This window comes from Sander vitreus, chromosome 7 (assembly GCF_031162955.1).
Source record: "Sander vitreus isolate 19-12246 chromosome 7, sanVit1, whole genome shotgun sequence".
In the NCBI taxonomy this organism is placed as follows: Eukaryota; Metazoa; Chordata; class Actinopteri; order Perciformes; family Percidae; genus Sander; species Sander vitreus.
In genome coordinates this window covers 8,066,382-8,093,934 of record NC_135861.1, presented here as the reverse complement: position 1 = coordinate 8,093,934, position 27,553 = coordinate 8,066,382, and the positions used below count along the sequence as shown (strand labels likewise).

The 27,553-nt window shown below is 39.1% G+C and overlaps 1 protein-coding gene and 1 long non-coding RNA gene across 6 annotated transcripts in view; one reads left to right on the top strand and one right to left on the bottom strand.

The window, feature by feature from the left end:
• Nucleotides 1-2,601: 2,601 nt before the first annotated feature.
• Nucleotides 2,602-27,553, top strand: part of ptpn11b (protein tyrosine phosphatase non-receptor type 11b) — a 44,120-nt gene continuing 19,168 nt past the window's right edge. For 4 of the 5 annotated variants that reach the window (XM_078254427.1, XM_078254423.1, XM_078254425.1 and 1 more), the window contains exons 1-2: nt 2,602-2,729; nt 19,387-19,509. In XM_078254427.1, coding sequence (XP_078110553.1) covers nt 2,716-2,729; nt 19,387-19,509 — 137 coding nt within the window. In that variant the 5' untranslated portion in view covers nt 2,602-2,715. Of the gene's footprint in view, nt 2,730-12,140; nt 12,216-19,386; nt 19,510-27,553 lie in introns of those variants that run through there. The other variant, XM_078254424.1, reaches the window with a different exon arrangement.
• LOC144520597 (uncharacterized) lies at nt 7,309-12,072 on the bottom strand. The gene is made up of 2 exons (XR_013502236.1): nt 11,755-12,072; nt 7,309-8,434 (listed from the first exon to the last, which is right to left on the bottom strand). It is a non-coding gene; the product is annotated as an uncharacterized LOC144520597 (long non-coding RNA).

Genomic DNA, 27,553 nt, shown 5'->3' with positions numbered 1-27,553 from the left:
CTTACATTCTGGTTGCCAGGGTGAAACTCTCCCATACAGTCTAAAGGCTGATTTATACTTCTGCGTAAAATCTACGCCATTGCTACGCACGTAGGTACGTGAAGACACAAACCCTACGCCGTAGCCTGACGTGCACCTCTCGAGAAATGTAACTACACGTCACAGCGACGCACGTCACTCGGCTGTGGCTTGGTAGCGTTGCATTTCCCACAACTCATTTCCTGGTTCTTCTCCATAATCAACATGAAATCAAGGAGAGAGTTAACTTTTCCTGCTAAAGATTTCCCACCGTGGTCGAAAAAGCACAGGGGAGACACTTTGTTTCTCACACTATGACTCTAGAGTCGGTACTCGCTCTGAAGCTAATCACCGTCACTGTCTCTCTCTACCTCGCTCTACCACACACACACACACACACACACACATGCCGGCTCGACGCACACACCAGCGCACAAGTATAAACATCAGGCCACTTACGTAGGCTACGGCGAAAGCTCTGCGTGAAGCCTCCTATTTTCCGTTGCAAGGTAACGACAGCTCTTATCTTATTGGTTGCGCTTTCGAAAGGTTGGCCAATTAGGTCAAAGTTTTAAATAATTTGAACTTTTGAGCGCAGCGCAAAGCGGAAAATCCAAGCGACGCCAGGGGTGGCGCAGCGCATAGTTGGGCACCACCGCTCTCCTCGTAGGAAATCAATCGAACGGCCAGCGCTAGGCGATTTTGCCGCCTATCATGTGTAGACGGCTTTACAGAGCCACTTGATAACTTCACCTTAAAGCACCGGCTTTGACTTTGTAGGCCAGTTTGTGACCAGATTATTTATCTTTTTATTTATTTATCCCATTACAGTCAAGAGACCATTTTTAACCACCACAATTACAATGTTTAAGGTCATGCTTATTTGAAATCCCACTCCCAACACACACAGACACTAAAACACAGCTTGATTAACCTTTTTTTCTCAGACACATGCAGAAGCCAAAGGGAGCTAATTTCCCTTAGTTATCTCCTAAATATGTGTCTGTAGGTGCAGCATAAAAATACTTTCCCATCATCCGTATAACCAACACAAGTTATACAAACAGTATCTCAACCACCCAATAAATGGTAATGTCTTAGTTTTTCAAGTCCCTTAGTCTTGTATTAATCACATTAAAAGCTAAATGTGCACTCAGTGTTATTCCAATATATTTCTCACCCTCCTCATCAATTTCCACTATGTATCGATCAGAGAGCAATGCCCTCCCATTGTGCGACAGGATCATTTTAACTGCTCACCAGACCCAAACAATAAACCCTGTGTTCAAACCCATGTATCCTGCCTGAAGCACATTGCATTTGGCAGAGAAAAAAACACATCTACTCTAAATATAAATGCCACAGAGAGAAGAAATCCCCACTCCATCATTTCAGTGTTTGTCTGTAGGCTGCAGCAACACACTGGGTCAAACAGTGGAAAAGCAAATCCATAGACGTGAAGCCTGTGAGCTCACAGACAATTGCATAAGCCCATCCATCCCCCAGTAGATTAACCTCCACTGATAACCACAGGCTGGTGACGTCAATGCTGCTCTGCCTCTCTTACTCCTTTCCCCTAACCACCAACTCCAGAGCTGGAAGGCTGTCCCATCATGAGGGGATAACAGAGGACGAGGTAATAGACCTGCCTTATCTCTTGAGACAATAGCAGAGCAACGGCATAGCAAAAAGCTGTTAATTACTATTGTATCGTTGGTGAAAGTAAAGGAAATCAATGGGTAGACACATCACATGTATGAGTTGTAAAGGCAGTTTCTTTATTTTATTTTATTTTATTTCAAAGGGTGTTGGCCTTCAGCTTTACTATTCTGCTGCTTTGTCACTGGGTTAACACCATTATCAATGTAATACTAAAATGTATACCAAGGTCTCTCATTTTTGCAACTAATCATAGTTAACTTTTAACAAAAGCAAATTCCATTCTTTGACATTACAGCGTGGACAGCAGCTTAAGAACATGGCTGTGGTACTGTAAGTTTTCAGCTTGTTAATTAATTAACAGTTATACAGTCACTGGTGTGTGCCCCTGTTTTCAGTGACGATTATGACTCAATGCCAATTACGAGTGAAGAGTCAACGATATATTTGTGTATATTCTTCAACGGCCCTTGTAGCAAAAGGTAACTAAGCCTGTAATATTAAACTGAATATGCCAGGGAACTTTCACAATGTTTTCTAGATGCATCAAGGTAGCTGGGGTTAGTCAGAACAGGACAGGAAAAGAAGCTTTTCGTGCATTTTAACATGAATGCATTTAAAAGATGAAGGAGGGCTACAACAACAATATGTTGTACTATCAAAAAAACGCGGAACTGTTAAAGTTAGTTTGGAGTTTGGGAATTAGCCTTGGTTTGTAATAGGCCTATACTGTATGAAAATAGTATTTCTTTATGACTTTTTTTTACTAGAAAAGTTATGTTTAAAAAGAAAAAAAAGATTCCTGTGCAAAAGTTATTAAAATAATGTTAAAACCTATTCAAAATTTAAAAAAAAAATTCACCTCTTAAAAATTAGCCTACAAATAAGGACTTTGTTTTGAAGGCAATAACCGGAAGACGTGTCAGTAGTTATGTGTAGCGCAACAAGCAGGTTCAACAGATCTCTCACTCTTCACAGCGATTCAGCAGAGGCAAAAGGGGAACGTTTGTGGACGCTTGACAGCTTTCAGAGACTGCTATGACATCTCGCAGGTAAAGTCGCGTTTGTTTTTTAAACTGTCATTAATCGCGTAATATTTAACAGCCTCTTCACACTGCACGAGCGTTCAGAGATTGTACGGGCGAGACTGAACTGAGGCTGCAAACAAGAAAGCAGGGGCGCCTCAACTTTTTTCGTGTCACAGACCCCTGTGGCAGACGCACTTGACGCCTCATATTTAAAATTTCACCCAAATAAACTCCATTATATGTTTGTCTTGTTAATTATGAATTGGCATAGAGTTGTAGAACTGTCTTTGCTTAAAATATGGCGGTAACGAAGGTGGCGACGTTGAAAGCTTTTATAAATATGTGAATTTGCTTTAACAAATTTAGCTAGCTGCTGCGAAATAACAGTGGAATTAAAACTGCGTCAGGTTGCCCTGTTTTCACGTTTTACATCAATTAGCTTTTTATGCGCATGTGTTAAATGAGTGGTGTGATTTATTTCTGAGTTGTAGCTAAGTCAATAGGAACTCCTTACATTATATTTTCATACATCACAAGAGTTTTTATCCTCACTTTTCTAATCTAGTGCTATGTGTTTTTTCTGTCTCTGTCCTCTCTCTTTGTTTCTATGTGTGCATAGTGCAGGAAATTGGCTTAAAGCTTCCTGTGAATCCATGTCCTACACAGAGTATTATAGTAAACCTATTACACATTTAAAAGGGCACTTTAGTAAAACCCCAGAAAAAAACTCAGAGTTTATACAGGAATGTCATAGCAACATCGGTTTCAGGTCTTCACTAATGTATTGACAAGAACCACAAAAACAATTCAAGTGTGCATGTAATTACTTACTGAAGCTTAAAAACACTAAAGTATTTAATACTAATATAAAATGACTAAGTAATACTAATACCAAATGTAGGCCTACACTTTTAGTCCCTCCAAGAATAGTAATAAAGCATACAATACATGCAATCAATATTTTTTTCAATATATACTTTTTATTTATTTGTATGCATGATACAAACTCATTTCAAAGAACTTGCCTTAATGTAAGCATCATGTATAAATCCAATACCAGTATTTTTAAGTAAGGAATAAAAAGAACAAGGAAACTGCAACAAAATTGAAATTTGTTCAAATAATAATCATAAAAAAGGAAGTAAATAATAAAATAAAATAAGTACTAAACAAATTAAAAGGTAGATGAAAGCTGGTTGCAAGCAGTAATAGAAAACAGGGATTAGCCTAAAGAGTATATCATCATAATAGTTCCCCCTATTCCACTTAATTATAAAACATACTTCCCCAAGGACCAAGAAAACAGCAAGTAAAGAAAAGAAAGGCCTAGTCAATACATGGGTCTTTAAAAAAAATCAATTATAATAATAATATCAACTATGTGTCTTTGGTTTCTAAATATATATGTTTTCCTGCTTTACTCTGACAGCTTTGGTAATTATTGTGCACTGTATGTATATTCCTCCTACCAATAACCTGGTCCTCTTCCAACATATTACTAACCACATGCACATCTGTGGACTAGTAATGAATTGTAGATCCCCCTGATACGTTGGCCAGCTTAGTGTGAGGAATTACGAGCTGTGCTGAAAACCGTAAACATGAGTGGATACATGTACTGTATGAAGTCGTTTTTTAGATTTTGCACTACTGGTTCATATAATGTCTGAATTCCTCCTAGACAGCCCTTTCCAGTTACTTTCCAATACACAGTTAGTAAAATGATATTTCCTGCTGTGAGAAAAATTATAATCGAAATGTGTTGTGTTAGGGTTATTAGGTGGGGTATGTGAAATGCTGCAGTGAATGCACTCATTTAGACTTCTTCGTTATAGCCCCTTGTTATAACTATTGGTGTTCACAAGTGTAATAACTTTTAGTCCTGCTTCTATGCAAGGTGACCTCTGAAATGTTGACTTCAGCAGTCAGCTTCTATCTTGACCATTATGGCTGTTGTGGACTCAAGAAAATGCAATGTTGGCAATCAGGGAGTTTATAGTTGATACAAATACTGTACACTACCACTCAGGCTATATGGGTGGAAAAGATAGCAGATGTGTTGTCTTGCATGGTGTTTAACATGTTATATTGTTTTCTGTCTTAACTTTGGTAGGCCTGTCTACTGATTTTAACATAATCCACAAAACACAAAGGCATTTTCTCTTTTCTGACAGAACAAAGAGTGACGAATTCTGGCAAATGTTATTTTGGCAAAATTGTGTTTTCTGACGATAATGTAGCTGGATATGGCATAGACCTCCCTGCATCAAAGGGAGTTTGCAAACAGCTGCCAGGCTGACTGGTGCATTAAAGGAACATTTTAAATTCAAATAACCTTGTTCTTCACAACACACAACATTTCTATGAACATGGACCATTGCATTGCTTAGCTCCTTCCTACGTTATATGGACGGACCTATATACTATACACAGTTTTGTTTTTTTGTTTGTTTGTTTTTGTGTGTGGCTCAGCTTTGCATACGCGATCAAGTAAAATCCAAATCTTGCAGTGGCTGATTATTCATCCATTGCAAGCATGTTGGTGTCCTTTCAGTTTGACGGCATACAGTATTTACTTGTGCCTGAATACACAGATGAAGAGCTTAACCAAACTGTTTGTGTGCACATGTATATCTTAAGTATGTTGGCCAGTAATTGACTTATACAATAGACGTTTTATACAGTAGACACCACTGTAAATGTGTGTCTAGTGGTGCCCTCTTGTCTAAAATCTTAATAAAACCATTGAGTAAAATGTTATCACAACTGATTAAATAAAATTAAAAAAAAAATAAACACTGGTGAGTTGACACAGGGCCAATCGTTCAGTTGCCCCAGGGGGCCAAAGCCACCAGCAGACTAAGATCAGAGATTGCGGGAAACATTGAGACCATGGAAACCGGCTCAGATGAAAACAACTTTTAACTTTGTAAAAGTTGTTTTCATCTGAGCCGGTTTCCATGGTTTGTCGCCGGCCAAGACACGTATGACTGTTGCTCTGTGGCTCATTCTGTACTTCCTGAGCTTAAATACCACAGGGGAACAATACTACAGTGCGTGCCATCTTGATCAGGCAGACCTGCTCTCCTGTTGATGATAGTATCACTCAGACTCTCCATTTCAGGAAGGATTTTAATCATCATACTATTGGGGAGGGCTGAGTTTCCACATATTTTGTGATTATTGTCTTTGCAGTGAAGAGCTGTGGCAGGTTTAGTCATAAAGGAGCCATGTGCCATCAATGTTACAATGATTAAGCATTGTGGTGAGTTCAGTATGAAGCTGCGATGATGCAGAATCACTTTACGTTGCTGTTCCATTTTTATTTTGCTAGTTGATTCTGTGTAGTATTACAAACTTTCCACTGTTGGAAACCACCTCTGCCCCCCCTTTGTTTAAAGAGGAGACCTCGTCTGTCACTGAAACTCATTTCACCAGCTGAGAACAGTGAGTCAGTTTTGTCGATAAGCCGACAGGAAAACAACAGCCCATGTGGAGGAATAAGATAGCACTGCCAACATTTCCAGGAGTGCTCTGAACCAACTGGTTTTTTTTCCAGATACATGTTTTGCATTTTATTCAGACAAAAAAAGCAATGCAGATACAGTTTACAAGACAAAGTGCTTTTAATGGTAGAAAGGATATGCTATTCCAGGTGTATGTCAAATAGTTCGTTTCGATGTTTAACATAATAACACTACATTTTTATTGAGCTGTGTAAATCCAATCTCAGCTTTGATCAGGTTAATAGTGCCACACCTACTGTTGTTTCTGGGTCTTCTCTGTTAAATGACTTTGAATATCGAAGTCACGCTCAAATCACTTCACTGAGAAGTGCAGTTATCTATCGCTATCTTTGGCTGGTGATAAGAGTAGGCTGGAAAAGAGGAACAACGTGCCCACTAACTAAAATTTACCATTTAACTTATCTTTACCGACAGATTGACGCCTATATAAACAAGCAAGTTTGTTACAGAAAGAGGTACTTTGTCTAAAATGTTATCTGTTGCGTGATATTTCTCTCCATCACGGCCGTGTCATCACTTTTAATGGTCCAAATGTGTATGTTCTAAAATAAAAGTGTTATAAATAAATAAAGTTAGCCTGCAGTCTGTTAGATTCAGAAACTAATAGCAAATGTGGATTACAAGATACAAGAGTCATCTTCAAATAGTTTATAGCCTTAACTGGCAGCCAAAACACAATATATACATTTTCTGATGATTTCAAATGCAGATTGCAAATTCAGTCTTTGCATTTGTTATTTGTCCAGTAAAACCTACAGTCTTAAACATGAACTACATTCAGACTATGCCTTTTAGTTTTGCATAGTAAAATGAGATGCGTAAAATCTTAGCAAAGTATCATACATTTGCTTTCAATAATAAGATTGTGCTCTGTAACATTTTCCTGTGATGATGAATGGGTAAATCCCTAACTGAATCTGGGATTTGCTGTCACTTAGAAACTGTTTTATTAAAGACGCTTGTTTTGAATGCTTTTTGAGTGGAAAAGGATCATGTAACACTTTAGACATTGTTCAAAATATGCAAATATGATGATCTGAGTGAGAAACATTAGTTTATCTGAAACACCAGACTACTGCCAGTACATTATTTAATCCACATTTAAAAGGGATTATTCCATTATTTACATGATACGTTTGGCATTGAAGTTATACAAAATTGCAAAGAATGCTGTGTTAAAGAGTCAAAATGATAAAGACTTTTGGAGCAATTACTCTGTATCCTCAGTTTGTTTCAGGCAAGAAGTCCGGTATGTATTAAGTAGTTTCTGCTTTCCAAAAAATTTGGTTTCCATGTTGGCTATTGGAAAAAGGTTGGATGAAAAAACATAGTAGTTATTTATTAACCATTAATGCCCAGAGCCATTTTTACTCTGTGTTTGACAAGTACTGTTTACTCAATGTAAATACAAAAAGCCACAAACTATGGATACCCTGTGCTATTAGTTGTTTTTGCATGATTAAAGAACTACCCTGAAAGCTTTTGACCATTTGTCATATCACTACTAGCATTTTTGTCAATAATGTAGTCCGCTTTGGCTGGATTTAGTATGTGCAAGTGTTGAAAACAAACAGCATGCACGTGCAAAATGATTGCCTAAGTTAGTCATTTAGCCAATTTTACTAAGCTGACTGGTGCTACACCGAGAAGTTAGGCATCCAGCTATGGGGGGGGGTGTGAGTTTTTCCCCTTATGTAAATACCCTGGATCATCAGCTGAGCTAAAAATATCTGCAACATTACCAAAATCCACACCCCGGGCTTGTCTGTGACCAATATAGCCCTAGCCGAGGCTTTCATGCTGCGCTGTGGCTACTAAGTTTATCACCTTTTTGTCAGCTGGCCTAGACGGACATGCTTTAAATAGCCAACCAGGGCTATATTGAACTTGAGACATTATGTAAGAGGATAGAGTGGTGGCTGGATGCACACTGGGCCTGTTTCCCCTCAACCAGCCCAAGGCCTAACCGGCAGCTCCCAGCTGCCTGTCTCTCCCACAGTTCATCCAGTGTGTTGTCTTCTTTCCTGTCGACGTCTTGTCAGATAAATCCAGGCTATTTGAAACCCCCTTCTCTTTGTCTTGTCTCTGTTTTTCTCTCTCACTGCCCAAGGCCAGATGCAGTGAAATGGGGCGCCTGGTAGTTGTCAAAGGGAATCCTATTCTTGGAAAGCCCTTAGTCACTTCTGCTCCTGCAGTCATGATCTGAGGAGGGGAGGGAGGGAGAGAATATGGATGTGGTTTTCTTGGAAGGGCATGCTGTTCAGTCTGTGTTAATGACTTCTCAAAATTGACAGTGACTCAAATCTACAGTACTGCACAGAGTAATCTTTTCACTTCAATTACACATAACTTTAGGGTCATCCGTTATATCACCCAGTTGGGGTGTTGCCATGAGAGATTGGTTCTGTAGATCTGCACAGTGATATTTTAATAGCAGGTGATTAACGAGGTGTGAATACAGATACTTTGGTAATCCAAAAATTTAATTTGTTATTTGCAATTGTTTGGCCTGGAGACACTTTAAAAGCTGTAATACAGATACATATTACAGATTTGAGGGTTATAAGGACAATCAACAGATGGCAGCTAACAATAATTTGATTAAAATAACAAATATAGCATCATTGAAAATACATCAACAGCACTGGTTGTTAGCTTATTATTTAATGCAGTTGGTTAATATGGACACTTGAACATTTGCAAGCAAATGAGCAGTTCCCAATAACCAGGTTTCTACAAGCATTTCTTTGTGAGTGATGGCCTGAAAGTTAATCATTAAACACAGAAACACACTGAAAGAGAAAGGGCAAATGCATTTTGTCCTGTGCTTTGACAACGCAGACACCCAGTTCACAAAATAATAGCTTCTCTGGAAATCTCCAAAAGGATCCAAGAAACGTAGCCTTGCAGACAGGATTGCATAAGTGACATTTAAGAAAATGAGTTTCATTCTTGAAAATAAAAGGTCTTGTTTGATCTGCCTTGTATAAAAAGGACAGTGCTGAAAAAAGAGCCATAATCAAACGTTTGTGGTCTTCACCGACGACGTATTTCACCAAAATGTAGTCACAGACTTTTTACTCATTCAGCAATATTCATGTCTAGTTATGAACATGTATAGGACTTTACAATTACGACATACATTTAAAAAGCTAGCCTTTTGCTTTGATATCTGACCACAGTTCTTTAAGGTCACTTTAGAGAGAGAAAATTCTGGTTTAACCCGTTGCTGAAGTCTCAGTAGCACAGATTAAGGCTGCTTGATATTTTTATTCATGTTCGTGGCACTTAAGCGATCCCACACATCAAAGTCAAAGACAGTCCAAAGTAGTGCTACTTTGCACATTTTTGTGGGTCTGAGGTAGGGCTGTTGGAACGAATACCGAAATTCGAATATAATTCGAATAGTAAAAAAATTTGAATGCTGAAATTACTATTCGAATGTGACTTCTTTTTTTTTTTATAAATATACGTTATATATAATAAACGTTAGCTAATCTTCCTCTTCTTGGCCTACCCGCATGTGTGATTCATGTCATGTCGTATGAACAGCAACTTAGCGGGAATGAGAAACACAAGGCATTGTGAGGTCTAAGCTAACGTTACGTACCAAGTAACGTTAGTACAACATTACGGAGCTAACGTTACGTACCGAGTAACGTTAGTACACGGGGGAGTGACAGGCTGCGGCTGGAAATCGTAAGGACGGGAAATAGCTTTAACATGACTTTAAAATCAACATCCACCGAGCCAAAATGCTTATTTTATCAATAGTTAGCTCGTTCTAGTTTCCGAACTGTGTCGCGAGGTATAGTAACGTTAGCTTAGCTGGGAGCTTCATGGAGAAAGCTAAAGTTGATGTTAACTGCCCTACAGCTGTAAGTTAGCTTCCACGTCATATATTACCTTCTTATAGCTGTATTCTCAGTAACGTGACAATCTGCTGGAAACAGGTTGCTTATAAATCACTAAAATCGTAGTGACAGCACCGTTTGGCTTGGTTATTAATGCAGTTAGCATCGTTTGTTACTTACCTAGTTTATGACAAATCGTTTCGGCTGTACTTCCTAACATGTAATCATTGTGCTAACCGAGCACCGTTAGCCTTTACAACAGAGCCGCTTCACTGCACTTGTTAGATAACGTTTCATTACAGAGTTCTCTGTTGATTTGTGTTTGTCGCTGTGTGCTCGTGGTGGAAAATGAATGTAAACAAAGTTGCGTGCAGGTCGCCTCAAGGCCAGGCTAATGTTAGAAATCCTTCTAGGGGACATAACGTGTAAGAACAACCACATGCTTATAGTGGCATTGACAATGCATGAGCCTGAGTAGTGTAGTACATATTATTTAACAGGCTGCAATTGAGCATTAAATATTTGAATATTATTTAAATATTTAAAAAAAAATAGTATTATAGACGAAGATTGACAGCTCTAGTCTGAGGTGTATTTCACATTTTAGCTGCCAAAGCTTGCTGCTTTCTTCGACCCTCTCTGTGTCTGGTCCTGCTGTGTGCAGTGTGAGAGGGGGAGTGGCCAGCGGCTAGAGCAGCAAAAGCCAATGTGTGGTTCTTTTACTGACGATATCTTTTGCATTTCTTATCCAAACAACGTCAAACTTGGCACTGCACTTACTCGTGTCCGTAGCAAGACACGTGTCAAGTTTGAAATCCATCGGACTAACGGTTCGAGAGATATGCGAATAACACACACACACAGACAGACAGACAGACGTTTTCCTGCAATTTATAGATAGATGTCTTGACAAATATTCGATGGATTTCCATGAAATTTGGTACAGACATTCGTGTTTCCCTTTAGATAACAATTTCAGTTTGTCTTTACAATGAGCATTAAGACATCACAAAAGACACTGCGTTGTTTTTGTTAGTTGAAAGAAAATATCAGTTGAAAACTGCACTTAAAAATATAACTCATTCTTTTTTTAGTGGTGCCTTTTATATTTAATTCAATGTTCAATTTATTCAATAACGAAAAATGTTGGTTTCCTTTGTGTTAAATTAAACAAGCAATTTTTTGTATTTTAACAGAATACTGAAAGCAGCAGAACTGAGTACACTTTAATATCTGTTTATGTATCACAAGTGATATCGTTATTGCGATATTCAGCAACGTTATCGCATATCACATATTTTCCTCATATCATGGAGCCCTTGTTAAGACATTACACTGCAGTCTAATACTGCTGTGCTTTTGTTCTCTGTATTTATTTTCTAACTCATCTGCAAGCTGCAAAATGAATAGCCTAATAACATACTGCTGAATTGGCTGGATTAAAGGGGTTTAGCTTGGCGAGGGCTAACTATGATCCGGTGTAACTACGCCACGCACGATCAGGTGTAATCTCCAGGCATGGGCAACACAGCTGTTGCATTTAGCCTCTGACAAGATAGCAGGGGCCCTGTAGCTGGCCTGGTCTGGTCTATATTACAGCCAGTGAAAGCTGTTAGCTTGATGATCACAGAATGGGCTTTGGAGTGGAGCCATCAAACAGCCGCTTACCTCTTAGGGTACAAAGGGGAGAGAAGGTGAGGCTGAGGGAAGAGAGCAGTGGGTTTTTGGACCAGTCTGCCAGCACTTGTCACATTCATCTGAGGTGGGGAAGGAGGGAATGCAGGGGGACGACTGATAGCACTGACGGGTGCTGGTATCAGGCCTGCTCACGCTCGTCCAAATCCCAGATTAAAAGGCCTCCGCCCACTTGCTCTCCCTCCTGCACTCTCTCTCTCTGTAACACTTACAAAGCACCCTCCTCCACTTCTCTCATTTTTTTCACTGTCTCTGTCTCACTCTATTTAACCCAGTAACACTTTTACAAGCGGCCCCCCACCCTCCTCCTTTCGTCTCTATATCTCCCTCGTTCCCTCCTGCCGTCTCTTGTGTAACAGTGCCCAGTGCTGGATTACTAAACTCTGAGGCTGCTGAAGCAAGAGGCTGTGGCAGGCTTCGACCAGAATGGTGAGGTAGGGCAGAAACGATCCCATTCAGCTTCAGCGTATTTTCTGCTTTTGGACAACCCTCACACTTCTTTGAACTCCTCCTCTTCCCGTAAATACTGCCTTTAATTCTGCTGTAGTCTGCTTAATTTAATGAACAGACCCAGAATCCAGTGCAGAAGGATAACAAGTGAACTCTGGAGAGCATGTGGAGACCTGACCAGTAGTGTGCGTACATTTTTACAGTATTTCGTTCCTGTGTATTGATGTGTATGTGTTGCTGTAAAGGTGGCCGTTTAGGAAGTTTGGTAACAAAGGGGCTTGGAGTATGCTCTAGTTGTTAAGAAAGCTGAAAAAGTTGTGTACGTGCCATGACACTCAGGGAAAGCTTACCCCCTGCCTTCAGCTGTCTGTAAACCTGACAAGGTGATCAGTTGTGCAGAGTTGCTGCTGTTGTCTGTTTGTCAACATTGGTCCAGTATTTGCGCCTGGCTATAGTCTGTCTCCATTGTTTTTGAAAATTTGACGAGTGATCGCAGTGCTGTGATAAGGGATTAGATATGGATTAGTGACATAAGGCGTTTTTGCCCCACGGTTATTATTTTTCCGTATGAATCTGTGTAGGATTAAAAACAATACCACAAGTAATCTGTCCACCAGCTGACACCCATGGCTTGTCAATGGCTCTTCAGTACAGTAACCTAAATATGGCCAGTTTGAGTTGTATTATCATATTTTAAAGGTGGGACTCTCTGAGAGTCACTCAGCTCTCTCCCCTGCTGCTCAATGCAAACCATGCCCACATCCACAAATAGGCTACCTCCGCTGAGGACTGAGTAACTGCAAAGCTGCATTCATAATCATTCAACCAGGCGTTAAAGTGGGCAGGAACTATCCGGTATTGCTGGATTGCATTCACATGGATTATTATTCATTAAACTTGATAGTTTAATGAATAATAATCCGTCATAATTTTAATTGTGATGTTTTGTAAGTAAAATCTGAATCTGAATCTGAATCTCTGTACCTTCTGTAAGGTACAATGGTTCTGGAGAAAGCGGCAAGCAGCAGCTGGAGCAGGAGGCCAAACAATTGGTCCGTTCAAAACGGGTGGAAGTAGAAAACATATAGTCAAATAAAAGACTAATTCTACAGCAATAACTATATACATATAATTAGCATCCATAGCACAAAGTATTGAAAACTGTACTGGGAGCTGGCATGTAGGTTAGATTGCATATTAGCAGATATTAGTATCGGCGTGTATGTCAGCTAGTAAGCAACAAAACAAAAAAAAAACAGTGATGCTATTGCACAGTCCACTAAAAAGTTTATTTTTAACAGTAAAATTATGTTTTTCAATTCTCAAACAAACGTTGTTAATTCAAGTCAATTTTATTGAATAGGCCAATAAGGGATCCTTATCAAAAATGTTTTTTTTATGCCATGTGTTTATGTTAAAACGGCAAATATTTTGGTATTAGCCTCAAATAACAAATGAATTATCGGTCAGGCTGTAACTCTTTTTTTCTTTAACAGTTTCTGATTTAATCATAATGTTAGCAATGTTTGACTTTACTTAAGCAAAGCTGCTTGTGGTTGAACAACATGTAACACCTTTGGCTTCTTTTGTTAAATATAAATATGGATTTGTAGAAAAATGTTTATCATGTCGGATATGTTGAATAGTGCTGTGGTCCAAAAGTAACTAAGTTCAATCAGGAAGTCTTTTTGAGATTCAAATCTTTTTCTAATAAGATATGTAGAAACATAAACAATAATAAAACCGAACAAACAGTATGGCAAAATACACGATAAACCATTGTAAAACAGGAAAAAACAATGAAGTCTAAGCAATTGCATTCCTCAGAATGCCCTTTTCCACATTTTCCAGTCTGGAGATTTAATTGCATTTCAATGAGAATAAATCTCCTATGGATTCACTTTGAATTTTGTGGATAATACAATTCAACACTTTCTTTCCGTCATCGTGTCCTGTCTGTCTAAAAATGGTCCGTCTTCCACTCAACCGGACCAACTTGCCTGCCAGACTTCCAGAGATATTTTGAATGTCACAGGGAGGGCCTTGTCATAGTCACCCTCCGCTCTTACATGTTTTTAGGACTAATCCCCTTGTAATCGGTTAGTATTTATTATTTGTAAAGTTCTTCCTATAATCTGCTCTCTGGGCTTGTGGAATGAGAGAAAGCGCAGCAGATCGGTTTTGCCCCCTGGTGAGGATAAAGGGGACGGGTGCAGTCTGGGTCAGATGTCTGCTCTGGTCTGTTGCGGTCTGTCTGTCGCAAGCTGGTCCAGTCCAGTCAAGACTCTCTGTTCATGCAGGCTGGACTAATATTTGTATCTAGATTGAGCAGATGTTGGCATTTTATTTTACACTAGACAAGTTCTGTGGTTAACCTCCAAGAGGATCCTCGATGACCACAATGGAGAGGTGTAGTGTGCTGCATGCTGTTGGTCTGAATTCTAATATATATCATGTATCATTCCCTTCTGTACAAACCCTATCACACATTTAGCATCATTACTGATTATCCTGCCATGTCTGTCTCTAGCCTCACCTGTCTCTTCTTTCACTCTTCTCGTGTTTCCTCTCACTAGGACAGTGCCCGTTGAAAATGTGCCTGTTTGGAACGGGCCGATTGCTTGGTCTGTGGTACTGCTGGTTGTAGAATTCTCCAAAACCAAATTGTACCCCAAAATTACTTTCAGAAGGACCCCAAACCACTTACTCCACTGTATAGCCTACTACTGACTTACAGTGTAGGCTACATCTACATCAGAGAAAAACATTGTGCTACTATATTTACCCGACAGAGAACGTAGAAGATTCAGAATTTAATCACAAAATATCACAATTAAAATGTGGAGTAATCAGACAGTTGCCGAATGGAGTCATGGCAGTGCGCTACCCACCCGGCCCGTTATGAGAACTAATCAGCACATATCTGCATTAATCAACCACCAGAAACGGAGCGAGTAGCCTCTCACATTTAGCTCCGGACTGTTTTTGTGTGTGTGTGTGTGTGTGTGTGTGTGCGCGCAGAGAGAGAGAGAGAAAACATTGTGGTGTTGTCTTTTTCGTCAACGATATTGCATGATATCACCACAGTTTAATGACGGCGGCGTTGTATCGTCTCGTCTCTTGTGCGATGTCCATGTAAGAAATCCGCTGTTGCTCCGGGAAAGCGAAGAAAAGTTTGGTTGTTAACGTTATATCCAGTAATCATGTAACGCAAAACAGTCAAAGCCAAAGCCGTTGAACCTCCCCCCGATGCTGCACAGAGCTTTTTTTTTTTTTTTAATTGCTGCAGTCAACCTAGGGAAAAGACAATGTTAAATACATTAAAGTATTCGGTGTTGTGTCAAAGTTTGTTCCCCCGTCGAGTACTTTATTGTGAGTGTGGTAATCTATTGGCTGTAATAAATATATTGGCCAGGTTTTCGGTTTTTGTGAGGGAGATATACGTTATAGGCGTAACGTTACAGGTACCCTGGTAATAGGCATATGATTTGCTTTTTTTAAACGGCGGTATTAACGTAATAAGTTATAAGTGGTGAAAGTTAGAGGCAAACTTACACAACAGTTGCGATGTTCCTGTATGCTATCCATTCGGGCTCCAGGAAAGTGAAGAAAAGTTAGTTTGGTATATCCAGCAATCATGTAACGTTGGATGTAACGTTTGAAGCAGGAAAAAGTGTACTGGAGTCAAAGCAAACAGTATTTTGGTTTGTATTCGCCGCTCTGAAGTGACACAAGATCTGCTGAGCTGACACATGAGTTTTATTTTTATCTTACTGTCATGGGTTTGTATCATACAGTGTACAAAAACAGAAATGCCTAAATGCTCGCCCACTGTTGAAGCTTTCAGATATTATCTCCTCAGCATGACTTCATGAAGGCGCTCTTGTGTTACCATCTGCCTGCTTCCCCCTGGGTTATATTAATCAATAATAAGCCTTTGTAATGTGTCGGGGGTGGTGCTGAAAGGCTATTATTTAGGATGTAAAATGCATGATTTCCATGACTCATTTGGTCTATATGTCACTCTCATTCTTGTTGAATCATTGGCATTTACAAGCATTTTTCTTTCCAAAGAAAAAGTCAAGAGCTCCACAGCGCTGTGGAGGAGGGTCTGGCTAGTCCACACAGCATTCCAGGATGGGAAAAAAAACATGCTCTGGTTTATTGGCATGTCTTTAAACCAATCACAAACGCTAAGCCCCGGACGGAGCCCCGGTGCCGCTGCAAAATAGCCTCGGAAAGGAACTTGTTTTGGTGGAACGTGTGTACGTTCAAAAGTTGTTTTAGTCGTGCAACAGAAAACTCAGAATGGACAGATAGTCTAGCTAGCTGTCTGGATTTACCCTGCAGAGATCTGAGGAGCAGTTAACCACAGTCCTCAGAAATCGACCGGTGTTTAAAATTACAAAACACAAAGAAAGTACCGGACATCCGGCCGTAAAGAGTGACATCCGGTGGAATTTCCGGCTGCAACGGACCAATCCCGGAAGTGGAACGTCGTGGATTTGGACTAGTGTTAGGGTTACTACTGGACGGTAGTAATGGTTTTGCATGGGTTCAGCTGTTTAACTTAAAAACGCACACAATTCTTATAGAGCTTAGAATTTAACAATTAACAATTTCATTTTCAGATAGTCTATCCATTATTCTTTTTATTAATCAATTCATTATTTAGTCTATAAGATAGGATCAAAGGGGCTCAAAGTGATGTTTTCAAATTACTTTTTCCTGACTAACAATCCAAAAAACAAGGAAAAAGTCAGCAAATTGTCAGATTTGAGGAGCTGAAACCAGCAAATGTTTGGTAGTTTTACTCAATAAATGACTGAAACACTTAGTTACCAATATCATCATTGATTCCTTTTCTCTCATTTGACTAATAGATTTATAAACTGCTACTGGAACTGTTTAATCACATACTCCACTAGCTACTGCAGCTCCTAATGGTTGCCTGATTACTCCTTGGATATACTGTATTAAATAACTTAAAGATTCAGATGTGTGTATATGCATAACAATTATAAAATCCCAGTGTAATTTCTAACAAACAGAGTGTAAATTCTAATTTCCCCACTGGGGATCAATAAAAAGTATAAATTAATTAAAATTAAATTAAATTAACACAGTGTGAATACAAAACTGACTTTTGGGTTTATTTCGGGCATTTTTGTCACTGAGGGTTGCATAGCTTCAATGCTGCTTAACTGTGAGTTAATGTTTTCACTAAAATGGCGTATGATTGATTGCACGTTTTTGTGTCACCACTGATAGACAGTACACCACTTACTATATACGTGTTTCAGTTTTCTCAACCCCCCCCTTCCTTGACACACGAATGGGGCCCTGGATGGCTAATGGTGCGTTGGATTAGCCAGCAATGGCACACAGTAGTTAGAGAGGTTTAACCCAATGATCCCTGCTTAAACATGAGCTTTAAATCCACACAGCTGACATAGAGCCATTCACTGGGACATTGGGCTGCTGTACCTAATCACTACTTCTTCAAGATCAGTGTAGTCCTTCACTCATTAAACACAGTTTTTACTCCACACTCCAGCATGCCAGTGCTAGTAGCAGTGTGTTGATGTGCTAGGTTTATGTTTTACAACTATTTGTGAATAGTGAATATGGTTTAGTTTGGATAAGTGGCAGTATCAAACACTCCAGTAAGAGTGCACAACCCAGATAATTGGTCAACATACCTGAGAAGTGAATGGGATAAATATTTGCCTGCAGGGTTTTGCAACAGAGGAAGTAACATGTAATCATTAGCTTTGGCTTTACTGTGTATTTCCCTTTAAACCAGGACAGGACATACAGTTTGTATCAAGAAACAAATGTATGGTTTAATTCAAAGAAAGAAGTATCCTTCGTACTAATGCACCACCAGAATCATGATTACAGATTTCGTTATAAATCGTCTATGAATAAATCTTTAAGAAAACAAGCATAAATGTGATGGAATATAACTTTCAGCAGTTACTATTGCTTCCAATTTTAGCCCTAGATCTGCCGAAGGTTGTCTTTTTTCATACAGCTCGCTATTGAGTGCGTCAGTCCGACTACCTTTCAACATACAGTAGTTTATGCTAAAGTGTTATTGAGAAGCACATTATTTATTGGTGTCATTTTACTTTGAACACCAGCATGCAACGGATGTGTGACCTAAGATATTGTTTATTTTATTTTATTTTAAGGAAAGTAAGTTAAGTTTTAAAATACTTGGTAAATGATATTACGGAATACAACAATTATAGCTGAAAGATTCACATTATCATATTTCTATTACAAAGAAAATGATTAAGTGTAATATTCATAATGACTAAACCAGCCTCATACACACAGTAGCAGTGTAAATAGCCAAAAGTACCTCAAACCAGCTATTTTTCCTCCTCAGTTTATGGGCAAAAGCTTTGACCCTGTTTATAAAATCCAGGGTTCTGAGCTGATCTGATTCAACTGCCAAAAGGCAAGGAGCTGAGACATCACTAAGTCATTTTAGTTGTTAGTTTGTTATTTGTACTAATTGAACCTAACATGCAAAGGCCAGTGAAGTCCTTCTTTGGAGTTTCTCAGCAGGATTCTGTTAATTCAACAACATTTAACAATCTTACAGCTGTACAATTTCTGTTCTTGCAAATGGCCTAGAGATGTATAAAAAGGACACAGTTCCTATAGTGTTAGCTGAACATGAATGTGAACAACCTCAAATTGTATAGTCATTGTTTCATTTCAAATGCAGTGGATTGGAGTCCAAAGCCAAACGAACAAAGAAAGTGTCACTTTCCAAATACTTTATTCCGTACAGTATTTAATGTAATAACTGTTGTTATCGATTTATCTAATATTTTCATCTATACTGAAAAAAGCCAGTTTTTAGACTAAACTAATGAAACGTACACACCGCTGCATATTAAATATGTCAAAACACTCTTACAGGCCTGAACATACATTAAATAGCTCTCTGACATGTAGAGCCGAGTGGTTAAAGCTAAAACACGGCAGGCCCATATAGTCGGCTAGACTGCAAAACTAAAGACTAAAATGGACTCTTGTGTCTGACGGTTATATGGACAAAACTTGTAAAACTGACATAAAATTATATAATTTTATATATATACACTTATTTGTCCCATGTTTTTCACTGCTGTTTAGGTGGTTCCACCCCAACATCACAGGCATCGAGGCAGAACGGCTTCTGTTGACCCGGGGTGTCCACGGCAGTTTCCTGGCCCGGCCGAGCAAGAGCAATCCGGGGGATTTTACCCTCTCTGTCAGGTAAGGCCTCACCTACACTCCCTCACTTCCTTTTCATATTGTTTTTGTTGGTCACCATAAGTCTCACTATTTATTAATCTTACTGTTTTCACCGGTTCAAAGTTCAACCCCGGGAACAAACAAAGCTCTGGTGCTGTTGTTTTGGGATGCTGGACCGGTGATTAGAGAGGAAGTGGTTCTCTTTTATATTTTAGGCACTTTGCTAGTCTTCCAATCCATTGTGATTTAAAGTGAGTTGAACTGTATAAGCCTAAATGCCTGTATGACCAAAAAGCTTCACAAAAACAAAACTAATATCTAATACTGTCCCAATACCCTTAAAATAATTCACTGTGAATGTGACAGTGGATTTTGTTGTTTTTCATTCTGAGAATGAGGAGTTACTGTGCTGGTATGACTGAAGTGGGAGGTTCACCACTCAGGAGTGGGCAAGGCCTACGATTATCTGAAAATACTACCCGTGGCTCAGCAAATGAGACCATTTCATCTGGTTAAATAAATGGTGTTTGAACAGAAGTTATTTTGTGTGAGTGTTTCTAGGAACATGTGGGATAACAGATTTGGAATGTGCGATTTGGTAAAATTATGAAACATATCCCCGTTATCTCTTTAATTGTGAACCCTGGTGTGTTGCAGAGAATGTGACATTTCTGGTAAGCACTACATGCTGTGTTGATTACAGAGAGCAGGAAACAAACTGAGATAGACGAAGAGAGAGGAGCAGCGGAAGCTTTTAAGAGATACATCAGTTGGCTAAGTGCCTGGAAGAAAACCCAAACGCATTTGTTACTTTGTGACTGTAGCTGTGGCTGGCATGGCGGCATAGGCGTGTGTGCGCATGCATGAGTGCGTGCGTGCGTGTGTCCGTGCGTGCGCTTATGTGTGTGTGTGTGTGTGTGTGTGTGTGTATGTGTGTGAAAGAAACAAAGGCAGAAAGAGGAAAAGGAAACTGAAGTTAGACAGGCAGCTGCTAGCTTTTAAATAATGTTAAAGAGTGAGGGACCTGTTAAGGCTTTGACCTTCACTGCCTGTGGTTTGTGTGTGTGTATATGTGTGTGTGTGTGTGTGTGTGTGTGTGTGTGTGTGTGCGTGCGTGTTTGTACATGTGTGGTGCAGACACCACAGGAAGGTTGGTGGGGTGAGTTGTAGCCACAATTTGCGGTCTTGACAGACTTAAACACACATACTGTACACACACACACACACACACACACACACACACACACACACACACACACACACACACACACACACACACACAGGTCAAGTGGCCAGTGTGCAGAGCCTCACCACCTGCTAGAGAAGGTAGGTCACATTGAACTAAGGGGAAGGAGGAGGAAAGCAGACTTCATAATAAAGAGAGACTATGTACCTTATGAAATAGGAAATACAAGCTTCCAACATTTCAAATGAAAAGTTGAATTTTTAAGTAATAAAATGTACCAGTGCTCAGTTCAGTACACTTGGGAGCTTGCCCGATTCAGAGCTACTTTATCTTGTATGACCTGTAGCTCATGGTGACTAATCTATGAGTCGCAGTTACACCATCAGCTGGCTCGAGTCGAGCTGAGACGGGCCAGTTCAGTTTCCCATCGCGAATCTTTGGTCTGAACTGTGCCACCCTGTGTTGGACAATGACAGTAACTGAACCTTGAACCATACACTGTTTAAAGCAGTTTTAAGTATACATAATAACATGATTATTAAATAAATACAGTTTGAAGCAGAAAGTATTACAAACCTAGTATACTTTTTGCATACAAATAAATGAAATCACCTTGCTTGTAAATGTATCCTCATATCTCTTATTAAACAAAAACTAATTATTTGATAGCCTACATGTTCATTGTGCCCATAAAATTCTTTATGCGCTTAGGAGCACACATGCTCCTCGGAAAGACAGTTACCGTTGAGCCCTGCTGTAACCTCAGAACTTTAAAAGTGTCAGAGGGGTACCATGGAATAGCATTGAATACTGTGCTATAGATGCATGTCCTCCCAAAATATTCTGATTCTGTCAACTTTAGGGGCAAAACTCAATCTGAAGCTATTTATGACTTTAATTGTAGAAACCAACACGTTTTACAGCTTCAGTACACGTCCTCCATCAGTGCAAAAGTATAGGTCATAAAATTCTTTAATCTTTTGAATTGAACGTTCACAGGCTTTTGCTTTTGTGGCTTTTTACAAGTTGTAATGCGCCATATAACGTCTGCAAAATGTAGAAAATATTGGAATATACTGAAGATAATTACTTAATTATCCTGTATCTACAGAAGCTATTCTTAGCAGCATATCATGATACCTAACTCAGTCTTCATTTAAAACACACACACACACACACACACACACACACACACACACACACACACACACATAAAGTGGCTTCTCAGAGTATACTAATTAGTCAGTCATTAGCCAAATTTCATCTTACCAAGGCCACTATGAGCGTGATTGTCACTGTGATCTCTTTCTCTCTCTGTGTCTTATCTTCCTCTCTCTGCCTCTCTTCTTCTTATCTCCCCCACCTCTCTTTTTCTCTGGTCCACGGGGTGAACACACAGGAAGGAGGGGTCGTACAGAGCCGCTGCTGAAAAGCATCTGAAGTCTAAGACGATATTGAGAGCTTTTTAAAAATGTAATCAATTCAGAGTTTCCAAAAACTCAAAGATGGAGAAGGAGAAAGTTTGAAGCAGAAAAAGTTTGGCCATAATTTATATCCAAGCTCAACTCCATAAGGAGAGCAGTCTTGTTAAGTTTTCTCATTTTTCATGCTCTTTATTCACTCTAAAGACCCGAGGAGGAATTTTAAGGGCAATCTTGAGAGAGAATTTTGCAGGGCAATTTACCATAGAGAGCCAATGGATTTTCTCTGAGCCTTTGTATTATATAATGCTAGCCTGGGTTTACTTAGATATGTTTCTGCTGCAGTCAGGCTATTTATAGGTTGACACATTTCACCATCATTATTGTAAATGTCAATCTTTAAATGTTACCTGTATTTAAACTACATTTTCTACAAGTCTTCATTTCTAACATGTTTCAACAGTTTCTTTATTCCAATGTTGAATGTAAATGTTGCATTCTGAAATCTAACTTCCCACATCGTGACACCGCCCAGTTTAACACCCTTAGTTAATAGTGGCATGAGGTGTGCCTAGATCTGCATGTCAACAAGGATAAAGACAGAACAACCATAGCGTGCAAATGTTTGTGTCAGCGTTTCTACTTTCCTCACACGTGCCAACACAGTAGGCTTATTGCTAACTGCTAGTTACTGTTAAGTATGCTAGCCACTTTTAGCAAGCAAGCTACAACAAACATATTTGTATTATGATATACAAAGAAAGCATTAGGATTAGGGCTGGGTACCGAATTCAATACTTTTTAGGCCCCGACTGAATTTTCTACTTAATATCAAATATCGAAAAATTCAGCAGGGGTCTTCAACGTTTTTTAAGCCAAGGACCCCTTAACTGAAAGAGAGATGGAGCAGGGACCCCCTACTACATATATTGTATAAAATGAAGTAGCATATTAAGCTGGGCCTACAATAACGTATAGGGCGGCCTAAAGCCTTTATACATACCATTTTTGTGTAGAATACTAAGCTATTTAAATAGCCTTATAATTGTTGCCATGATTTTATAAATCATGTTTTCATTAAAACCTACATGTGGCACAGTGGACTCTTTAGGATTAACTGTATCTTTGGATGGCTACCTTAGTGACTATACCTTACCAATAGGCCAGAAAGCCTATCTTCAGTGGGGATTTATATTTGCTAATAATATGTTGGATTATTTGAAAAAACTTTCAAAAATCAACAATCATTTGGAGGCCCCCCTTCATTGACTCTGAGGACCCCCTAGGGGTCCCAGACCCCCTGTTGAAGATCCCTGTTCTACAGTATACCCAATTTCAATACCTAAGGAGTAATCAGCGTCAGTGAGCCAATAAGCATGCAGCATGCTTTTACCAAGATCTAATAATGTTTGTGATTGACTGTCTAACGTTACACGTTGTAGAGACACACAGGAAAACTCTACGTTACACAGAGACGGGGCTCACGTAGTAGGAGCAGAAAAATAAATAAAAAGATTTGTGCCGTAACGTGTAATGGTGTAATTTCTTTTTGTTATTGGTATCGAAAAAAAGTATCATTCAGGAACCCGTATTGATGTCATGGTATTGGTACCGGTATCGACATTCTTTTAACGATACCCAGCCCTAATTAGGATACAGATACTTTCTGACCCTCAGTGTAGACTGCAAACATTGGCGCTCATGTGACACTGAAGGGACTGTCTATAGTCGGTTCCATCTGGTCCGAGCATTTCAAAGCGTTGAGCAGCAAAGGATCAGTCTACTCCCTCTTGAATTATGGACAATGGTTGTTACTTAACTGTTATCTTTAACCAAGTTTGTTTGTAAAAAATAAAAAAAAATAAAAAAACGAGACAATCTACAGTATGTTCAAATTTGTGCAGTCTATGTTTTGAGCTCACTCATCACAGTGTCTGACCAACCACGTCCAACTGTCACATATCTTTTTTGATAATCAAATCCAAATTTATTTATGAAGCACATTTAAAAACAACAGAGTTAAGCCAAAGTGATAATACCGCTTGGGGAAGACATTAAAGAAAACAAATTATAAATGTCACATGTGTTTGCATATAGCCAACCACAGTTGCTATATGACTAGCTGCCAATAGTAGCAGAGCTAATCTGGGGATGTTTTTTGTTTAAACTGATGCTCCCCAACAGTTGAAAGAGTTGCTATTGTTTATTAGTTTAGCCCAGTGAGAACTGTTGTCCATTGTACAAGTCATTTTCTATGACACTGGTGATTTTGACAGACACCTCTTGGCTCAAACTGTCCAACCTTCAAAAGGGAGCCTAGTGAACTGAGGAAATAGAAGTGTGTAGTTCAAAAAGATCTTCTTTTCAACAGATGATACATTGGCTGTATGCCTGGTTTTTCTCCAGCCTATCAAGTCAAACTCTTGACTTGATAGAGTTTGACTTAACATCAAACTCTGACGTAACATCTGAAATTTTATATCAGATTTGAACATGCCTTCTTTAGGATTTAGGTTCAAAAACAGCATAATAGTCTGTAAAGGATGCAAAAGGGGAATTGAAAAAGAGGCCAAAGGTTTATCATCCTCAATTTCAAAAGTGGACTGGATATGGTGCTTTTAGGCTGTATTGAGTGAAAAACATTGCTTGGAATAGCTTCAGGGCAAAGCAAGCAATAATTTATATATTCTGGGCTTTGTACGTGCATATTTATGTGCATTTCCCAGTTGTCTGTGTGGAGCCTATGCTATAATGATCCAAATACTGTGTACTAAAACTCACTATTTTGCAGGCTTTAATGTTGTGGCTCGAATGTGGAACTTTTTTTTAACATGTAATCTTGCACACGGAGATGTGGTCTGTTAAGCTGCAGCAGAACGGCAATGCTATTCACATAGAGAGGTGCTGTGAAGGACTATGGGACATTATGTACGTTTGTGCTTCATCTTAGTCAGCCATATCAATGCAAACCAGTTCATATGATACTCAATGACAAACTTATGTTGCTTATATCTACTGCATTTGGTTTTCCAGTAATGCTGGGTACCATCCTATTATGAAATTAAATCCGTAGTAAAGACTAACTTGAATTCATTCCACTGCATATTCTTAGGACGTGCTGTATGTATACTTATATACAGTTATACAGTTTGATTTGTGTTCTCAAAGAAATACATTTTGTATTTAACATAGATTTAAAAAAAAAAAATGGTTTAACTTTCCTGGTTTTATTTCATTATCATATGTAACAAAGCAGTATAGCTGAGATTAATCTAGATTGTTATCAGTAAATCAAACTAATTGTGAGCAAACCTTTAGAATAATAAAGCAGTGTCATGCCAGACACTCCTTTTTAGCTGAACTAATAATCATACAGGACATTGCTGAGAACATACACACTGATTTGAAAATACAGAACTTCAGTCAGTAGGGAGGAACATTGTACTTCTCAACAACCAAACGTTGTTTGATGGATGATTGGAAAAAAAGTTGTTAATCCTACGCACCTGTTTGCTTGCGACCTCAGCCAGTAAATTTCCTACTTCCCATCTTTGAAGGCTGAACTTTGTGTCATGAATGTGTTTAAATGGCATCTAAATGTAGGGAAAACCTGTCTTGTTTTAATTAAATGTGTGATGATGACTTGTAAACATTCCACATTTTCTGAATGCATGAATTAATGCGCATTGCTTGGATTTAAACAAGCACTTACTGTAGTAACAACAACAGGCTTGTTATTCTAGTTTACTCTTCATAATATGCCATGGCGCGGAGGAATGCCATTGTGTTAAGGACTGTTTGTGGACAGAATGCCACATAAAGCAGCTGGTATTTTAGGTTGTTTCACTTAGCTGAATTAGTTCTGTATGGACAGAGAGGGGATTTTTCTCTTTCAGTGCAGTTTTTTTGTGGGTTGGTGATGATTTCATTTTAGTTTAGTGTCACGGCGAACTGCGATTCTTTTATTTTGATTCACTGCGAAAGAACTGTGATTCTTTCACATTCTGTTTTGCTTCTGTTCACACTATAAATGTAAATCACTTTGACAATGCAAAATAGTGAATATTTATAATGTACACATAATCAGAACTAGGCATGGTGTTCTTGTCAATATCTGTTATTTTAATGTTTTAAACCTATTAATTGGGTAATTTATTTACTTGTATGTATAGTTGATAGGAAGCTGGTAAAGTCTGGCACTGCGTTAAGCCATTTCATCAAGGCTAAACAAATATTCAGATCTATTCTTTAAGCAACATTGCTCAGCTCTAAGTTTTTTGTATTGAGCTGGAAATGATCCACTGCGATGCAAACATGCACCATGGGCCTGGATGGGTTTCTTGTTATTGTGGACAGTATGGAACCACTACTGAGACAAAAGAACTATCCTCCTATTCTGTGTGGCGGCCCCTATGGTGATAAGCTGTAATGCAGGTGTGTTTTTAGATCTCAATTTCACTTGTTTTTGATGTTTCATTGTCTGTAGTCATCACTGTTTCCTTTGTTTGTTTGGCCATAGTAAACAGTACGCCGCTTCATAGCTATCCTCTTTGGTGGACCAACCCCTGCTGGGTGATGGAAAACGCTTCACTAACTGTGTGCCGCTGGCTGGTGATTTTTCCCGGGAAAGTTGCCACAGACACACAGTTACTGCAAAATGCAAGTGCTTTCATAAGTGGGACAATCCCCATTGTGTTACCTTATTTAGATAGTGACTTAACAGACATGTATTTAAATGAAAATATTCAAGATTATTACTTTAAGTAATCTGTCATGTATTGAAATAGACAGTAGTGAGCTAGATTGATGCTGACCTTGCATCCCTGTATTCTCTCTGTAAAGAAGATGTGCCATATCGTAATAAATCCATAAATGTTATTAATGTCTGAAGGAGGCAGAGCAGAGAATTGAATGAAAATCTAATAGGACGTGTTTGGCTCATTCCAGAGTTAATGCTGTTAATCTCTGAGAGAAAAGGGGGCTTTGGCCCGAGAGTTGAGAAGGGGCCTTTAACAGGGCCATAGACCTGTGGCACCCTGCCAACAGTCACTAATAGAGCCATAAAGCAATTACCAGGAAATACTGGGAGAGACGGATGGAGGGAGAGAGAGATGGATTATAGGACAGAACTAAGGAAGGAAAGGATTTACAGTATGTTGAGTGGGAGGATGGAAAGAAGGACAAAAGGAATGTTAAATTCATGAGGACAACAAGAAAAGTGATGGAGGGAAATAGGATTTGTGCCATTTGATATGACCATTAGCTGATAATCAGTTTGCAGAGAGAGAGGCTATTTCATCGACAAAGTAATATATATTGCAGATCAGATAGTACTGACTGCCTGGCTAACCCCCAATTTCCACCGGTTGCGAACGGCTCTGGAACGGCGGCGGAGTCAATAGGTTTCCATTAAAGTCAATGTGTGCATTTCCACTGACTGCAGAACGGCTGCGGTCCG